The sequence below is a fragment of the Hypomesus transpacificus genome, chromosome 14 (assembly GCF_021917145.1).
Source record: "Hypomesus transpacificus isolate Combined female chromosome 14, fHypTra1, whole genome shotgun sequence".
Classification (NCBI taxonomy): domain Eukaryota; kingdom Metazoa; phylum Chordata; class Actinopteri; order Osmeriformes; family Osmeridae; genus Hypomesus; species Hypomesus transpacificus.
In genome coordinates, this window is record NC_061073.1 from 4,675,477 (window position 1) to 4,691,802 (window position 16,326).

Sequence of the window (16,326 nt, forward strand, 5' to 3'; positions counted from 1 at the left end):
GTGTCCTTTCTTGGCAGAGAGAGCAGACGGGCAATGTCCAACCTCACCAGGACCTCAGGAGGTCTGTTTGTCCTCCTCAAACATCAGGGGGGGTGAGCTGCTTCTGAGGGCTGTCAGAGTATCTTTCCACATCACGCAACCCAATCTCTGTCATGGACACCAACAAACGACCGGCAGAATTGTTTTTGACAGTCTTCATGTCCCCAAATCCCTTCCCTGGTTCTCCTTCTCACCCTCCCAAGCTCAATGCTCTCCTGCCCCCACACCCTGCTCGCCCCCCACCCCCTGTCCTCTCTCCCCAGGAGGGGAGCTCTCACTTCCCAGGGAACACGGTGATCTTGCCGGCCTTAACCAGGTTCTGGATGATCTGGGCCTCATAGTCGGCGTCATGGACCCCCGTCTTCCGGAACTCTCCCGAGTAGCGGTTTTGCTCCCAATAGTGGTGCCAGTTTCCCCGGCTGTCAGCGCCAAACCCAAACACATTCACCTGCGGTGTCAGATCATACACAGGAATCACTGTCCTGTCCACAATCAACACATACGTGCGTGTGTGTGAGCGTGTTTGTCTCTGTGTCTGAGTGCGCGTGTGTGTGTGTGTCTGAGTGCGTGTGTGTGTCTGAGTACGTGTGTGTGGATGAAGCTGACCTCGTCACAGACGTGCAAAGCAAAGAACAGGACCAGCATGCCAGTGGAGGGGGTAGCGTCCGTGATGCCTCGTCCAGTGGTCATGGATGTACTTGAAGAAGGCGGGGTTGAAGATCTGGACCTGAAGGCGGGGTGTGTGTGTGTGTGTGGGGGGGGGGGTCAGAGATTTTAGAGTCAGCAAACCAAGCAAAAACTGAAAAAAATCGAGGTGCAGACTTTTACAGAACCCCTTGTGTGATCAGAAGGACCACAGACTGTAACAAGACGGGCCGGCAGACGAGGAGGATGAGATACCTTGTCCTTGTCCACCCGCAGGAACTGCTTCACTGGAGCGTAGGTGCTGAGGAAAAGGGAGAAACAGAGGGAGGTGAGAGTGAGAAGAGAGGGAGAGAGAACCAGAGTGACAAAAGGGATGAAAGTAACGTGCATGTGGCTGTGTGAATCTAATCGTCCATTGTAAATACGTGGCTGCACCATGTCCGGGTGAAAAGCAAGCATTACAGAGTAGATCAGTCAGGATAGTGTGTGTGTGTGTGTTTGAGTCTGTGTGTGGGGGGGAGGGGGAGGGGGGGGTCTCTTACAAGCGTATCTGTCCGGTGGAAAGTGCGCTGGTGATCCAGAGCAGATCCAGGGTCTTGAAGGGCACCAGGACAAAGCTCACGTTGGCAGCCAGGTTCTTGGCACTCTCTGGGTACATGAAGTGGTGGGTGGTGTGGCTACCCGCGTCCTCCTCATAGCCCACTGTGGGGGCCAGGTTGATCCTGGGCATGGGACGGGAGGGAGGGAGGGAGGGAGGGAGGGAGGGAAGGAGGGAGGGAGGGAGGGAAGGAGGGAGGGAAGGAGGGAGGGAAGGAGGGAAGGAGGGAAGGAGGGAGGGAGGGAGGGAGGGAGGGAAGGAGGGAAGGAGGGAGGGAGGGAGGGAGGGAGGGAGGGAGGGAGGGAAGGAGGGAGGGAGGGAGGGAGGGAGGGAGGGAGGGAGGGAGGGAAGGAAGGAGGGAGGGAAGGAGGGAAGGAGGGAGGAGGGAGGGAAGGAGGGAAGGAGGGAAGGAGGGAGGGGGAGGGAGGGAGGGAGGGAGGGAGGGAGGGAGGGAGGGAAGGAAGGAGGGAGGGAGGGAGGGAAGGAGGGAGGGAGGGAGGGAGGGAGGGAGGGAGGGAGGGAGGGAAGGAGGGAGGGAGGGAGGGAGGGAGGGAGGGAGGGAGGGAAGGAGGGAGGGAGGGAGGGAGGGAGGGAGGGAGGGAGGGAGGGAGGGAAGGAGGGAGGGAGGGGGGAGGGAGGGAAGGAGGGAAGGAGGGAAGGAGGGAAGGAGGGAGGGAGGGAGGGAGGGAGGGAGGGAGGGAGGGAGGGAGGGAGGGAGGGAGGGAAGGAAGGAAGGAGGGAGGGAGGGAGGGAGGGAAGGAGTGAGGGAGGGAGGGAGGGAGGGAGGGAGGGAGGGAAGGGAGGGAGGGAGGGAGGGAGGGAGGGAGGGAGGGAGGGAGGGAGGGAGGGAGGGAGGAAGGAAGGAAGGAAGGAAGGAAGGAGGAAGGAAGGAGGAAGGAGGGAGGGAGGGAGGGAGGGAGGGAGGGAGGGAGGGAGGGAGCGAGGGAGGGAGGGAGGGAGGGAGGGAGGGGAAGAGATGGAAGGCAGACACGGGTAGGTTCAGAGAGATAGGGAATAAAGAGGGAGAGAGAGGGAGTTCAAAAAAGGAAAGAGTCGGCGGCAGGGTTCCAAGCCTGTCAAAACGGTGGCAGGTTCAGCCCACTCAGGTTTCAGAGAGAAGCAAATGGCTGCTGATGTTGCTAAGGGATTTAATTACAGTTCGTTATGCCGCCCCCGACACACAGAGAATTCTTGCATCTTTATTGCAATTCATTTTTCTTATTATTCTCCTTCTCCCCTAAAAAATCTCTCTCATTCTCCTTACACCCTCCTACGCAAATTAATAATAATTAGAGTATACGCTTTGTCTTCTTGCACCTCACTGTGCTTTGTGCAAATGCTGTCTGCATATACTTCTATATACAGGCTGTATGAATTTACACGGACGCAGATGTGCTGTGTGTGTTTGTGTATGATAGTGCATGTTTGTGTGACACTACTGGGAGATTGGGACAGAAGGCTTTAGCTGAGCTGCACCCACTTCTGATCTGTGTCTATACATGTTTATTATAATCTATATATGTCGCTCTCCTCTGATCTTCTTAAGACACAAAGCCCTCACTAGTATGGCCCTGCAGAGACTCCGGCACAGGTCACATGACCTGCCAGGCAGCCAGCCAATGGGTGACGAGGCTCAAAGGAATCTCCATAGTTCAAGTGGTGGCACATGTGGGACGGTGTGTTCACTTTAATCTCTCCTTCTCTGACGTCCTCTCCCTCCCGTCCTCCGCAAGCACCCTCTCACCTCATGACGTGGTCGTGTTTGTCGATGGCGGGGCCGTATCCCGCCCCCCGCAGGTTGCCAGAGTTACCCACCACTGCACAGCGGAGGCACCGGGCGGGGTCCCAGGAGCTGTAGGGGGAGTGGCCAGGGATCACCTGGAAGAGGCGCTGCAGCACCTGCTGGATACTGTGGGGCTTGAACTGGGGCTGAAGCATCTAGAGAGGGAGCAGCAGAGAGACAAGGCCATCAGGGGAACGGAGGGTGACTAGTGTGTGTGTGGTGATACTGTAAAGAAGATAGCTAGGTAAGCACAGAAGGTTAGCTCATTCTGCTTCCTCCATGACTGCTTTTCTCCCATACCAACCTACTGTTCTGTTTCATATCCCCCTCATATTTAAACTGTTGTATTCTTTTTTAGTTAATCCTATTTTTATTGCTTTCCTACAGGTACACCTGCACTTAGAGATTAATGTTGTGTAATTTTTAACTTGTTTAACTACATGCTCTTATGGTTTCTTCCCTTTAGCACTATTTTTTGGTTGTTCACAATATGTACTTCTTGTTTTTGACTACCCGCAATGCTGTGGGGCTATCTTGTTGTTATTATCAGTGACCTATGCACTTTGTGAAGCTCTCTCTTGGAAGTCGCTTTGGATAAAAGCGTCTGCTAAATGAATAAATGTAAATGTAAATGTCATATCTCCCTATCCTCATCCTCTCCTGGAAGGCAGGGCCAGAACCACCTTGTACGGCTCAACAGCATTGCACATGCTGACACTTGGCTTGCATGCTGACTTGACTTGTTGTACCGGCAAGCCAAACATTGCCTCTGTCCTATCTAAAATCCTGACGAGACCAGAGAGAGACAGAGAGAGAGAGAGAGAGAGAGAGAGAGAGAGAGAGAGAGAGAGAGAGAGAGAGAGAGAGAGAGAGAGAGAGAGGGGAATGGAGCGTGGGGTTTTTACAACATCCTCTGACTCGTCTCAAGAGGCCAAGTGCTTGTTGATCTTTAGTCTGAACAGTTTCTACCAACACACACTGTTCCCACGTCCTCCCTCCCTCCCTCTCCCATCCCTCCCTCTCTCTCTCTCTCTCCGATCCCTTCCTCTCTCCCCCATCCTTCCTTCCCTCTCTCTCCCATCCCTCCCTCTCTTTCTCTCTCTCCCTCTCTCCCATCCCTCCCTCCCTCTCTCCCATCCCTCCCTCCCTTTCTCCCCCTCTCTCTCTCTCCCATCCCTCCCTCTCTCCCCCATCCCTCCCTCCCTCTCTCCACATCCCTCCATCTCCTCTCCTCTTCTTAGTCCTCCACTAGATTATTTGTGGCGTACTCTGTGACTTAGTGGGCAGTTGGCACCATTCTGCCTGTGTTAGCACTTTGAGCCTATTACAGCTGGACTGTAGCTACAGCACAGCGCAAAACCGCTGGTCAGCAACTCAAGGACAACACACTCAATTTGAGAAGATTCGGCCTAAGAACCCACGCACACGTAAACACTCACACCGTAACCCCTTCTGTTCATTAATAGGAAGGTAGCCACCTGAACACCAGGAACAGAACTCTATAAAACCCAGTTTTACATAAGCAGGCAGGCCTTGCCTTTCTCTCTCTCTCTCTCTCTGTCTTTCTCACTCTCACACACACACACACACACACTAGCTGTTTTTCCACAGGGCTTTGCTGACTTGGTCATTTCAGTATTCAGACATTACTCAATGTCTTCTCTCTGGACCCACCCAACACTCTCCCTTGTTAATATGATTGCCAAAGCTCCTCCATGTGTTTAATGGAAGCAAAGCTGGCATGGCTTATGAAGATAGACCATAAGTTAGTTTGTAAAAGTCTGTCACTGTTTATGGGTTAAAGTTTAGATGCTCCACTGAGGATCTGTAACTTGGCAACTGCCACAGCTGGCAAAGCAAAGGGTAGGGTAAGTGTGAGACAATAGTTGAACCAATTCTCATTAACAGAACCCAAATCCATTTGGACCACTTACCACCCACCAGTAGTATACATCTGAGGGGAGCTGGATGTTGTCTCGCGTCCAGACTGGCGAGATGTCCGGGTCATAGTTCTCATCGAACCAATCCGAGACTCCAGGGTCTCCTACACAGTGGTCGCAGGCGCAAGTCTTCTGTGGAGCGCCCTCCACAGGCCCGGGGTGGTGCTGCACCCCTGCATAGCTGGGAACCAGCTTCACCCTCCGAGACTCCTCCCAGCCGGAGGGGTCGAGGTACGGCAGGCTGCCGCCCCCGCGCAGCGAGACGGAGAAGAAGAGCGAGGTGAGGAAGACGAGGGCCAGCGAGCCCAGCAGGACCCACACCCTCAGGGAGCACCTCACCCCGCCACCACTACTCGGGGGGGGGCTAGGTCCACTGGTGCCAATACGAGCCCCCCGCTCCACACCCAATCCTTGCCCGGGTCCGCCAGTCAGCCAGGGTCGCAGCTGTGCGGCCCTGTTTAAACCCTGCGTCCCTCTCCAGCTCCAGCCCCCCCAGCCCCCCCAGCTCCCCCAGCCCCAGCGCCCGTCCCGGGGCAGGGAGGGTGGGATGCGGCCTCCCCACGGCCATACCCCGCTGCCTGCCACCGTCCCCACCCTCCCGCTGGCCTCGGGCCCGCTCAGGGTGCTGCCCTTCCCTAACGGGTACAGCTCCGGTCCTCTTAACCTGGTCGTCTCAGCCTGGTCCTCTCAGCCTGCTCCTCTCAGCCTGGTCCTCTCAGCCTGGCACAGAGTTAGACCTCGCTTCACCGTCTGTCAGTCTTCTTGTCGATTCTGCCCTGTGGATCTCTCACTTGGGCCACAGCTGAAGCTCACTCCTCGTCACTGTCCTCTTCTCTCTCTCCCCCCCCCCTGTCTCTATTTACCGGTTCTCACACCTCCCTCCAGATTCTATTCTGGCTCAATTCCGAGAGATGCAGTTGAGCTACGACTTAGTCGACTCTCTCTCTGTCACCGTGAATCAGCCTGCATGTCAGTAGCCCCGTTGTCTTGTGTTCAGCCTGGTAGCTAGTCCATACTGCTCTCCCAGCCATGTGGCTGGCGCGATATCCAGGTGTTTCCTTTTCTCTCTCTCTCTGTCTCTGTCTATGTCTCTCTCTCTCTCTCTGTCACTCTCTCCAGTGTCTCTCTATCTGAGACTGGCAGCAGTGATAGTGACAGACACCAGCAGGCTAGCCAGGATAGAGAGTTAACGTGGGATGAGACAAAGGGCAGCCTTGCATGAACACCGCTCAATTCAGTATTCAGTCATCCTATTAAAATAACACTCTCTCTCTCCTCGCGTTTTTTTTCCCCCCCCTCTCCTGTCTGTTCTGTTTGCCTTCTCTTTCTTCTCGCCTGTGCGTTGTATTTTCCCTATTCTTCTCTTCTTGGCTGTTGCTTTTTTCGTCTCCTCGGTCGCTCCCCTCTGTGACTAGATCCAGACAAGTAGAGCCGTCCAGACACAGCTGAGTCCACCCATGGGAGGAAGTGTCTGTCCCTAAACTGGCACACTGAGCACCTACCAACCCCACAAATGCCAATCCTACTGGCTGTGTCAGACCACCCGACTGACAGGATGACCAATAGAATTGGAAGAGGTCACTGCACGGTGGACCCTCAGAAAAGCTGTTAGCCTATCAGAGTGGTGGTGATCGTATCGGTCCAACCGCCACGGTGAAACAATGAACGGCGCCGCCAAGAATAGAAACAAATGTAATCAAGGCATCGAGATTGTGATAACACTGCACAGGGATTGGATGAGAGTGTGATAATCTAGCAAGGCTATTGGCTGGTTGGTCTACGACGAATGTATGATAACTGGTTAAGGGCTTAGCGAGCAACAGTCTCCAATCTCCAAGACAGGGTTGAAAGAAGTGGAAAAGACAAACCAATTCCACAACAATCTCATCTTCGTCCAGCTGGCCAGTTCAGGGAAGAGGGTAACAGCTGTCCTGCAGCAACGTGTGTGTGTGTGTGTGTTGAGGGAGCCCCGCCCACCAGTAGCAGCTGGGATAGAATTCTGGTGACTGTATGTGAGTGTGTGTTTGGGTGAGGAAATGTAGATTTGGTTTGGGCTGATGTGGCCTGGTAATTTGCTCTGTGTAATCTCCTAATCTGTAATCTGTGTGCTGCCGGCGCTTGCCTGCTCCCAAGACACCCAGGTGACCTCCTTGTACCCTCTTCCTGGCCAGCCCTCCACAATCAGCCCTCCAGTTAGCCAGGCCACGACTGATCTCATCCACGGTCTGGAGACAGAGGGAGTGTGTGTGTGTGTCGGGCCCAAGCTCGCTGCTCCTTAGGTGGCTGTAGACTCCTGGATAGATGGGAGGGAGAAAGAGAAAGATTACACTCTGATTGGCTACAGTGGCAGGTGGGACAAATACAGCTCTTTATCTGTTAATACTGAAACCATATGAGTTTAGTCCTTCCATCCATTACACACAGCATCACCGTTCACCACAAAACTAATTTTCTCTTGACAAAGAAACGACCAGAGGTTTCCATGGCTACCTACAGTACTGAACTGTGCTGCCTGCACTTGTGTGTATGTGTGTATCCGTATGGTGTGTGTGTGTTTGTGCGCACATTTTCATGTATAATTTGATGGGGAATTACACAAAAAAGAGACACATTTCCACACACATTCTACAACGGATAACAGACAGATAAAACATGTGAGAGCAACATGGAGTAGATAATACTATTAATCCACCACACACGTCAACATCTCTAAGAACAAGAAATTGGTTTTACAAACCAAAAAAGGCTCCCAAATCAAGTCGAAGCAGACACCAAAACAGAACGGCAAACACACAAACAAACAAATACAAAAGCCCAGTTCTGCTGGCAACCAGGGAGGAGGAGCAGCCGTCTGCGATCCACAGCACAGTAAGGAAGCAAGAAGACTATATTTATATAGCATTTTTCATACAAGAATTGCAGCTCAAAGTGCTTTAGCACAGGTGGCTGCATCCTCCAGGTGCTGCAGGCTAGAGCCAATAGGGTGAAGGCTTCCATAACTGTATACTGCAAATAAAGAGCTGCTATGAATGCTTTCAAGGCCAATGGTTGAGACAGTGTTGCAAAAGCCAACATGGCAACCAATATAGGTTCTATACAAATCTTAGCAGCAGTTACAAGGCTAAACAAACATGTCTATGTAAGCCTATTGTACTTAGCTTTTTAGATAACCCCTAGAATAACCAAGACAAAATAGACCCTTGTCACAAGCATTTTAGATACATAGGGTACGTCCCTATACCCATACTATTTGGTATGACAGGACAAAATATTTTATGTCCCAATGCATAGTATGTCCAATGCAATAAGCCAAAATACCAGGACGTTCAACTCTTTCCGGTTGCATGCTTTCCTGGTTATTCTGGCCCACAATCCTCAGCACAGCAGATGAAACGTCACCTGAACTACATACATTACAAAGTAACAACAGCAGAGTGCTCCTGGTTGCCTTCCGACAGTATTCAGGTTTCTGGTAAGTTCCATGGTGGGTTTTTTAAATCCAAGGTAAACAATGTATGTAGCACCGACCTTTTTTCAACAATATTTTAATTCAGTGCTACGAACCGTGACAAATGTATGAGCTAAAGGGTCAAAGTTCAAGGCACAATGTTATGATGAAGTAGTATGCATACTGCATGCAACTGTACATGCTTTTTAACGGCAGCTGCAGTATTACAAAAAGTACAAAGAAAAAGCATGCTATGTGGTATGTAGGGTATGTCTATTACTGTCTCTTAGTATTGACAATCTCCACAGCCCTGTCTCCATCCTATGATTAGGACAGGCCTCTGTGATCGCGTCTGTGGGCGTAGAAGCAAAGCTTCCATTATGCCTCTCTTTGTTCTCAATTAGAAAAATGAATTTGAGATTACAGTTACTGAATCGGCGTAGATGTTCTGTACTCCAGCCCCTTAAAGGTGCACACTCACAGACCGTCTGAACGCAGAGACGAGAGGAAAAGCGGAGAGGAGCCACAGGTAAGGGAATGAGAGAGGGGTGGTGGGTATTGGAAGGTTGGCCCTGAGGGCTGGGTGGCTAATGTGACTCACCCCTGCAGTACATAAGCGCAGCTGGTTCAGGCAGGGCAATCGGGCAGCGCGCATCATTCATGTATCGGGGACGTAAGGCGTTTTACTCCACCTTCTTTTCCTCCACCCACTACCACACCCATGTTAGCAGCACATATCCATTGGACCACGGCCGATAAGGCGTCTTTAAAAGACACGCAGATACGCACGCTCACCCCGGTTGTTGTATGATCCGTGCTGCTGCCACCCTCCACCGTCCCCTTCTCCCCCATGCTGTCTGTGTATCTATCTATGAGGGGGATTCTATCTCTATTGCTCCCTGCCTCATATGTCATGTATGTATGTGTTGCATCGAGGAGGCAGGGAGTGCTTCCCTTAGATCATCCACTCCGCCAAAGTAAATCTACATGTCCATGTCATGTAACAATAAATGTTCAAATCTAATACGTGATTGTCTTGACTGAAATACAGTAATACATAACCCACATAAATAACCCTGGCAAACTGAGGATTATCTGATCAAATCACTGACGTCAATGTTGTTTTCTTTCAGCTTATATACTGATATACGACACAACACATACAAATTGAACAAACACTGTGGGAAGCGATTGATTTGGCTCTAGAGCACAAACACAACATTACGCCGCTCTTTTCTTCTTTCATCTTCTGTCATTTCCTCATATTCTCTCCTCCCCTCTTCTTTACTCACCTTCCTCTGATCAGTTGGACTTAGTGTGGGAGCAGACAGTGAAAGCTCAAACTAACCTGGCTATCGACCTGGGTAAGTGCTAGATTTCTACATGCAGCTGACCTATTGCAAAGCCATGAGTGACCTTATCCAGACATTGCCTAAACTCAAAGGAACACATGGACTGCCAGATTAACTGAAATGCGCACACACAAACACACACACACAAACACACACACACTCACACAGAAGATCTCTTACCCTTCATACATCAAGATAGTTGACTTGATTTATACACTTAACTTAAATGAATACATTCATACATACAAAAGCACACATAGCAGGGGCATACTGTCCAAACTGATGTGAAATATGAGGTGGTGGTGGACTAGAGGGGGCAGAGGTTTCCTTGTTACCCTGGTAACATCACATCACATCTGGCTGCCATGGCGATGTATCAAAAAGAGCAGAGTGGGAGAGAAATAATGAATCAGTCAGTGCAGGGTTTCAGGCAGACCTTCCCGATGTCCACACAGACACTTGCCACACACACGAACACCTCAAACACACACAAACACACAGAAGCCCAGACATTATTGGTAGCAGGTTTCCTCAAAATCTTTCTGACTAACAGCAGCCAGACATTAACACTACATTGGCCTCTTTCTCTCCTTGTGTCTCTCCTTTTCTCTACTTCTATATCTCCTCATACCTTTCTTCCTGCTCTTCCCTTCCTCACAGATAACAAAAGGATGACTAATGAATTCATCCAGGCTCTGTAGTGTTTCCTTACTGGTAAGACTTGGCGTAACTGTTGCCTGGTCTCTATATAGATCAAATTGACGCACATACATAATCACACATCGTTTTTGTCACAGACTGAATGTGATGTCGCAGAAGGCTGAGAGGTGAGTTGTAAAATCAACTTAATCCCAGAAGGTCGAACCCCTGATGCATGTCCCACTCTCTCCCCTCACCGCTCCCCCAGGTTGGCGTCTCAGGTTACGGTTGTCCTACTCTTCCTCCTCCCCGTGTCTTCCTCTCCCCCTCAACCTTTGTTGACCCTCTCCTCTGCAGATCCGTGTTCTGATATCTCTGGATCGATTGTCGTGGTCACCTCCTGTCCTTCTGCTTCACGTCTCCTGATGACTCCTCTTCCTGCTCTCTTTTTACAAGTCTTTCATACTCTCACTCGGCGTGTGTTTGGTCAGGCAGGTTCCAGACGAGGACGGCACACACACTCCGGTCCAGTGTTTGGAGGCAGGTTCCAGACGAGGACAGTACACACACTCAGGTCCAGTGTTTGGAAGCAGGTTCCAGACGAGGACAGTACACACACTCAGGTCCAGTGTTTGGAGGCAGGTTCCAGACGAGGACGGCACACACACTCCGGTCCAGTGTTTGGAGGCAGGTTCCAGACGAGGACAGCACACACACTCCGGTCCAGTGTTTGGAGGCAGGTTCCAGACGAGGACAGTACACACACTCCGGTCCAGTGTTTGGAGGCAGGTTCCAGACGAGGACAGCACACACACTCCGGTCCAGTGTTTGGAGGCAGGTTCCAGACGAGGACAGCACACACACTCCGGTCCAGTGTTTGGAGGCAGGTTCCAGACTTGGACAGCACACACACTCCGGTCCAGTGTTTGGAGGCAGGTTCCAGACGAGGACAGTACACACACTCCGGTCCAGTGTTTGGAGGCAGGTTCCAGACGAGGACAGCACACACACTCCGGTCTAGTGTTTGGAGGCAGGTTCCAGACGAGGACAGCACACACACTCAGGTCCAGTGTTTGGAGGCAGGTTCCAGACGAGGACAGCACACACACTCCGGTCCAGTTTTTGGAGGCAGGTTCCAGACGAGGACAGCACACACACTCAGGTCCAGTGTTTGGAGGCAGGTTCCAGACGAGGACAGCACACACACTCAGGTCCAGTGTTTGGAGGCAGGTTTCAGACAAGGACAACACACACACTCAGGTCCAGTGTTTGGAGGCAGGTTCCAGACGAGGACAGCACACACACTCAGGTCCAGTGTTTGGAGGCAGGTTTCAGACAAGGACAGCACACACACTCAGGTCCAGTGTTTGGTCAGGCATGTGCTCATAACACATCCTTCCTTCCGTCCATCCCGATTTTCAGAGAAGCTCCAATTATTTGGATTCGGCAGTGAGCCAGCCACACCACCGTTCTGTGTGCTCTAGCCTATTTGAGGCAGTGAGGGAGGGGTGGTTCAACTCTGCGTGGTAACCTATTTAGCAGCCCCAGTGGACGACCTGACAGGAGCATCCTGTAGGGGCCTATAGCTAGGCTAGCGTAGTCTGGCACATTGAGCTAACCCAGTTACAGCGGTCTCTGCTGCTGCTGCCACTCTCCAGTCCCCAAGCACCAGATTAACCTAGTTGGGCCTAAAATGGATGAATGTTTGGAGTAAGATTGGAAAAGACTTGTTCAAATATAAATCCACATTTCTGGACGCCAGAAAGTCTCAGAATGTCTGATTTACAGTGCAGCCTCAAAGTCTAGTTCTAAATCAGTCTATACAGTAATGATCCACATGACATACATGTTTTGTTTAGTAAACTCAATACTGGCTCTGAGTCCGACAACCAGAAGACCCAGTTTTCCAATCACAGGTTTCCACAAGGCCCTTGAACCCCAAATTGTGTGTTGACAACACAAGTCTGTCTAAAGAAAATTACGTTTTACGTTGCTCATCTCACCCCCATGGCTCCCGTGAATCTTTGTTGAGGGTCCATATTACCTATATCATTCCTATAGTGTAATGGTTCAACACCAGTTGGTTGGTTAAGAATTGGTGATTGTAACAATGACAGCGTCATTATGAAAATAAAGGATGTTCTCAAGGTAGGCTATGCCTAAGTAGGCTCTAGGGTACTTTTCGTCTGTTTACACTTCAGTACACAAGCCTATTAGCTCTAGTAGTGTATTAGCAAGAGCTTAAAACCAAAATAAGTGTTATGGTTGGGTATCCAACAATAAAAGTATATTTGAATGCAGACAGACCGGTAGGTTGGCCATGCCATCGCAGACCGCGTAACCCGAGGGCTCAAGGCACATTCGAGGAATTTAGCAAGCAGGATTTGTATTTTAAATCACTACACTGTGTAAGCTTGGCTACGGTACTGCTACATACATAGGCCCACTACCTTGGTGCCGGCACCTGGAGATAATCCTATTGTAATTTAACGTAGTTTACTTGCTATAATCGCTGTAATCGGGCTATTTGTGAGTTTCCCAGTAATCTTTGTTAAATTTGTCGGGCCGTTAATAGAGCTGAGAACGGCGGCATGAACTAATTGGAATGTTAAGGATCTTATATGACTTAATTTGCTCTTGTAACTTGTATGCGTAGTGCGAACAAACAGAAAGAAATCGTTTTATAAATAGTTAATAATAGTAGCCTAGATAATGTGTACATAGCCTACTATGTTAGCATTTTGGAATGCACACGTACAAATGTATTATATACTGCATGTCTGTCTCTGGATGTGTTGCCTGACAGGGGAACTTGTAGGCTGTAACGAAAAGCAGTTTGAAAGTAAGGTCTTTGGCATTTTTCTGCTAGAGCGGTCCATCCATCCTTCACGATACTGCTGCAGTATCTTAGCAACGCTGGCGGATCGATATGGGGTGGGAAGGGGTGTGCAGAGATTAAGGAACCAATATAGGTTACAATAAAGCTGGTACAATGCTTATATGAACAAGGCAGGACACCCGAACAAAACCATGCAGATCCATGCTTAAATCCCCCATATCCAGAGTCTCCACAGAATTAGTTCTAGCAGCTGCTATAGGCTACTGCTTGAATTATTACATTTTACATAAAGCCAAATTGTAAAAATTCTTACCAAACAAAGATTCTGCGCTGTCCAGTTTACAAAACTCTTAATTGCACGAGCGACCCTGGTGCTGTCCTTCATTGACAAAAAGATGCTCAGGGTTCAATGGTCTCGCGCATCTGACGGCGTTTGCCAGCCACGGTTCGATCACGCTGTCTGAATCTAAATGCATTTTTTCACTCTTTCTGTAAACGATTCAGTGTGAGGAACAATACCACCGTGCATTCAGCAAAATGTGCTGTGATATGACGTTTTTAACCCATGCAACGAAGCAATAAGTGTATTGGAGCCGTAATTAATATACAAAAAATGTCTGATTAAGGATTTAGCTTCTCTTTAAGCATCCTCTGATTCTAAATTCGACAGGTCTGGCAGTCTTAGCGAGATGAGGACAGCTACCGTGTTCCGCGCAGACCCCGATGGCAGACCCCGAAAACATAGACCCCCGCATTCCTCACTTGCTAAAAGGTCTTCGGGAATTGTAGTCATAAAGCTCACGCTGACGACGTTACTCGACCCGTACGCAAGTTCTTTATCGCCAACCACTGGAAGGAAAGTGAACAACATCACGATTGTCTTTTTGATAGGGTTGCCAGGTTTACGTTATTTTACCCCCTGATTTTTCTGGAATTAACTTTGGTTAAAACGTTTGTTGAAATTGTTCTGACTGTGGTTCACAGCAAGGAGAGTCAATCAGCAGGGACGCTCCTGAAAGCCTGCTTGAAGAACGAGGTGATTAATCAGTCTCAAACCAGACCCGAGACTGCTTAATGAACAGCCCAGTCCTATTAAGGGTGACATCCAAGGCACCCGATTTTAAATTTCACACCAGTGGTCTAATTGTGACTGTACCTCTTCAAAGTAAACACAAATAACTGCCTCTGTGGACTGCTGCTCTGACAGAAGGGTGTGACATTTTCTAAGAATGTGTAATGTGTTGACCTCTGGTTCGACTTTACATTTACATTTCATGGTGTCAGGACAACAACCTCTCTCTTAACATCAGCAAGACCAAGGAGATGATTGTGGACTTTAGGAGGCGGCAGGAGGAGGAGCATGCACCCCTATTCATCAATGGATCGGAAGTGGAGAAGGTCAGCTGCTTCAAGTTCCTCGGGGTGAACATCAGCAATGACCTCACCTGGTCTGTTCACACGGACAAGGTGGTCAAAACGGCCCGTAAGCGCCTCTTCTTCCTGAGGAGACTGAAGAAGTTTGGTATGGACTCAGTCATCCTTACTAACTTTTACAGATGCACTATAGAAAGCATTCTGACTGGTTGTATCACAGTGTGGTATGGGAGCTGCACAGACCGGGACCGCAAGGCCCTACGAAGTGTGGTCCGTTCTGCTGAGTTCATCATCGGCAGGAAGCTCCCAGCCCTACAGGACACCTACCACACACGTTGCCTTAGGAAAGCCAGCAGGATTCTAAGAGACTGTTCCCACCCATCCTTCAGTCTCTTTACCCCGTTGCCTTCTGGCAGGCGTTACCGCAGCATCCGGTCGCGCACACGCAGACTGGACAACAGTTTCTACCCAAGGGTCATCAGGCTTCTCAATGGACACTGATATGGACATTTTTACTGCACACTAGTCACTTATACACTGTCACTTTCAGCTACTGGTTGCTCTTTCAGTAACATTGCACTACTGTACCTCGCCACCAGGCTCCTGTTTGGTCATTGACAAAGTCACTGATCTGTAAATTTGCACTACTGCACTGTACTCCATTTAGGTTAGATTAGTTTATAGGGTTGTAACAGGTTTTTTTTTTTTTTTTTTTTTTGTGTATTAGGGTTAGTATAGCGTACTATTTATTGTTATCTGTAATTTAGGAAGTTTTAGTGTTAGGGTTAGTATAGTCGTTTATTTATTGCTATCTGTATATTTAGAAAGTTCACTTATCTAAGCTCAGCATAGATGTAAATTTGTTCTGTGTACTTATATGTTATGTTATGCCAAGTGCTTGCGTTGTCTTGTCTTAAGAATTTCAGTGCCCAGTCTAACCTTGTGTTGCTCTGTGCACCTGACAAATAAAAGACTTGAACTTGAACATTTAGGCATTTAGCAGACGCTCTTATCCAGAGCGACTTACAGTAAGTACAGGGACATTCCCCCGAAGCAAGTAGGGTGAAGTGCCTTGCCCAAGGACACAACATCATGTGGCGCGGCGGGGAATCGATCCAGCAACCTTCTGATTACTAGCCCGACTCCCTCACCACCGCTCAGCCATCTGACTCCCTTTGTTGTGACTTTCTTTGTTGATGTGTGTGACCTATTAAAGTGCCATGCATATAATGAGTTACCTTACAGGAAAGACTTATAAATAGGCCATATATTACATTGTCTTATTGTCTACAGGCTATGTTGACCCAAATCTGTTACACTGAAAAGTGAATAATACAATTGTCAGCACCTGCAATCAAAACAACAGTCATTGTCCTTACGTCTGATGTCTGCTGTGTTTTGTTTGTATCAACACATGCAGAAATTCCAGAAATTAATTTAGCAACTATGTCAAGGATACTTAATAAATAGCGTGCATCCTCAACACTTGTATTTGTCCAGGCTTGTAAACCTTTGCGGTTACCCCCCCCCCCCCCCCGCCCCCCCCCACCCAAATCAGAATGACCTGAAGCCCATCCTGACCAAGCACACAGCCAGCAGCACATGCAACATTCAGATGAGTGTTTACAGGCTCTTTGATCCCTCACACCCCAGCACTGATTTAGAACAC

The 16,326-nt window shown here is 49.5% G+C and overlaps 1 protein-coding gene across 1 annotated transcript; it reads right to left on the reverse strand.

Moving 5' to 3' along the window:
- Nucleotides 1-172: 172 nt before the first annotated feature.
- Nucleotides 173-5,491, reverse strand: st3gal2 (ST3 beta-galactoside alpha-2,3-sialyltransferase 2; the record flags this gene model as incomplete). Its single annotated transcript, XM_047033507.1, is given in 7 exon segments — nt 173-487; nt 646-696; nt 698-766; nt 940-985; nt 1,227-1,406; nt 3,027-3,220; nt 5,000-5,491. Coding segments are annotated over 7 exon segments (1,206 nt in total), but the record flags the coding sequence as incomplete, so codon positions are not given.
- Nucleotides 5,492-16,326: the final 10,835 nt, after the last annotated feature.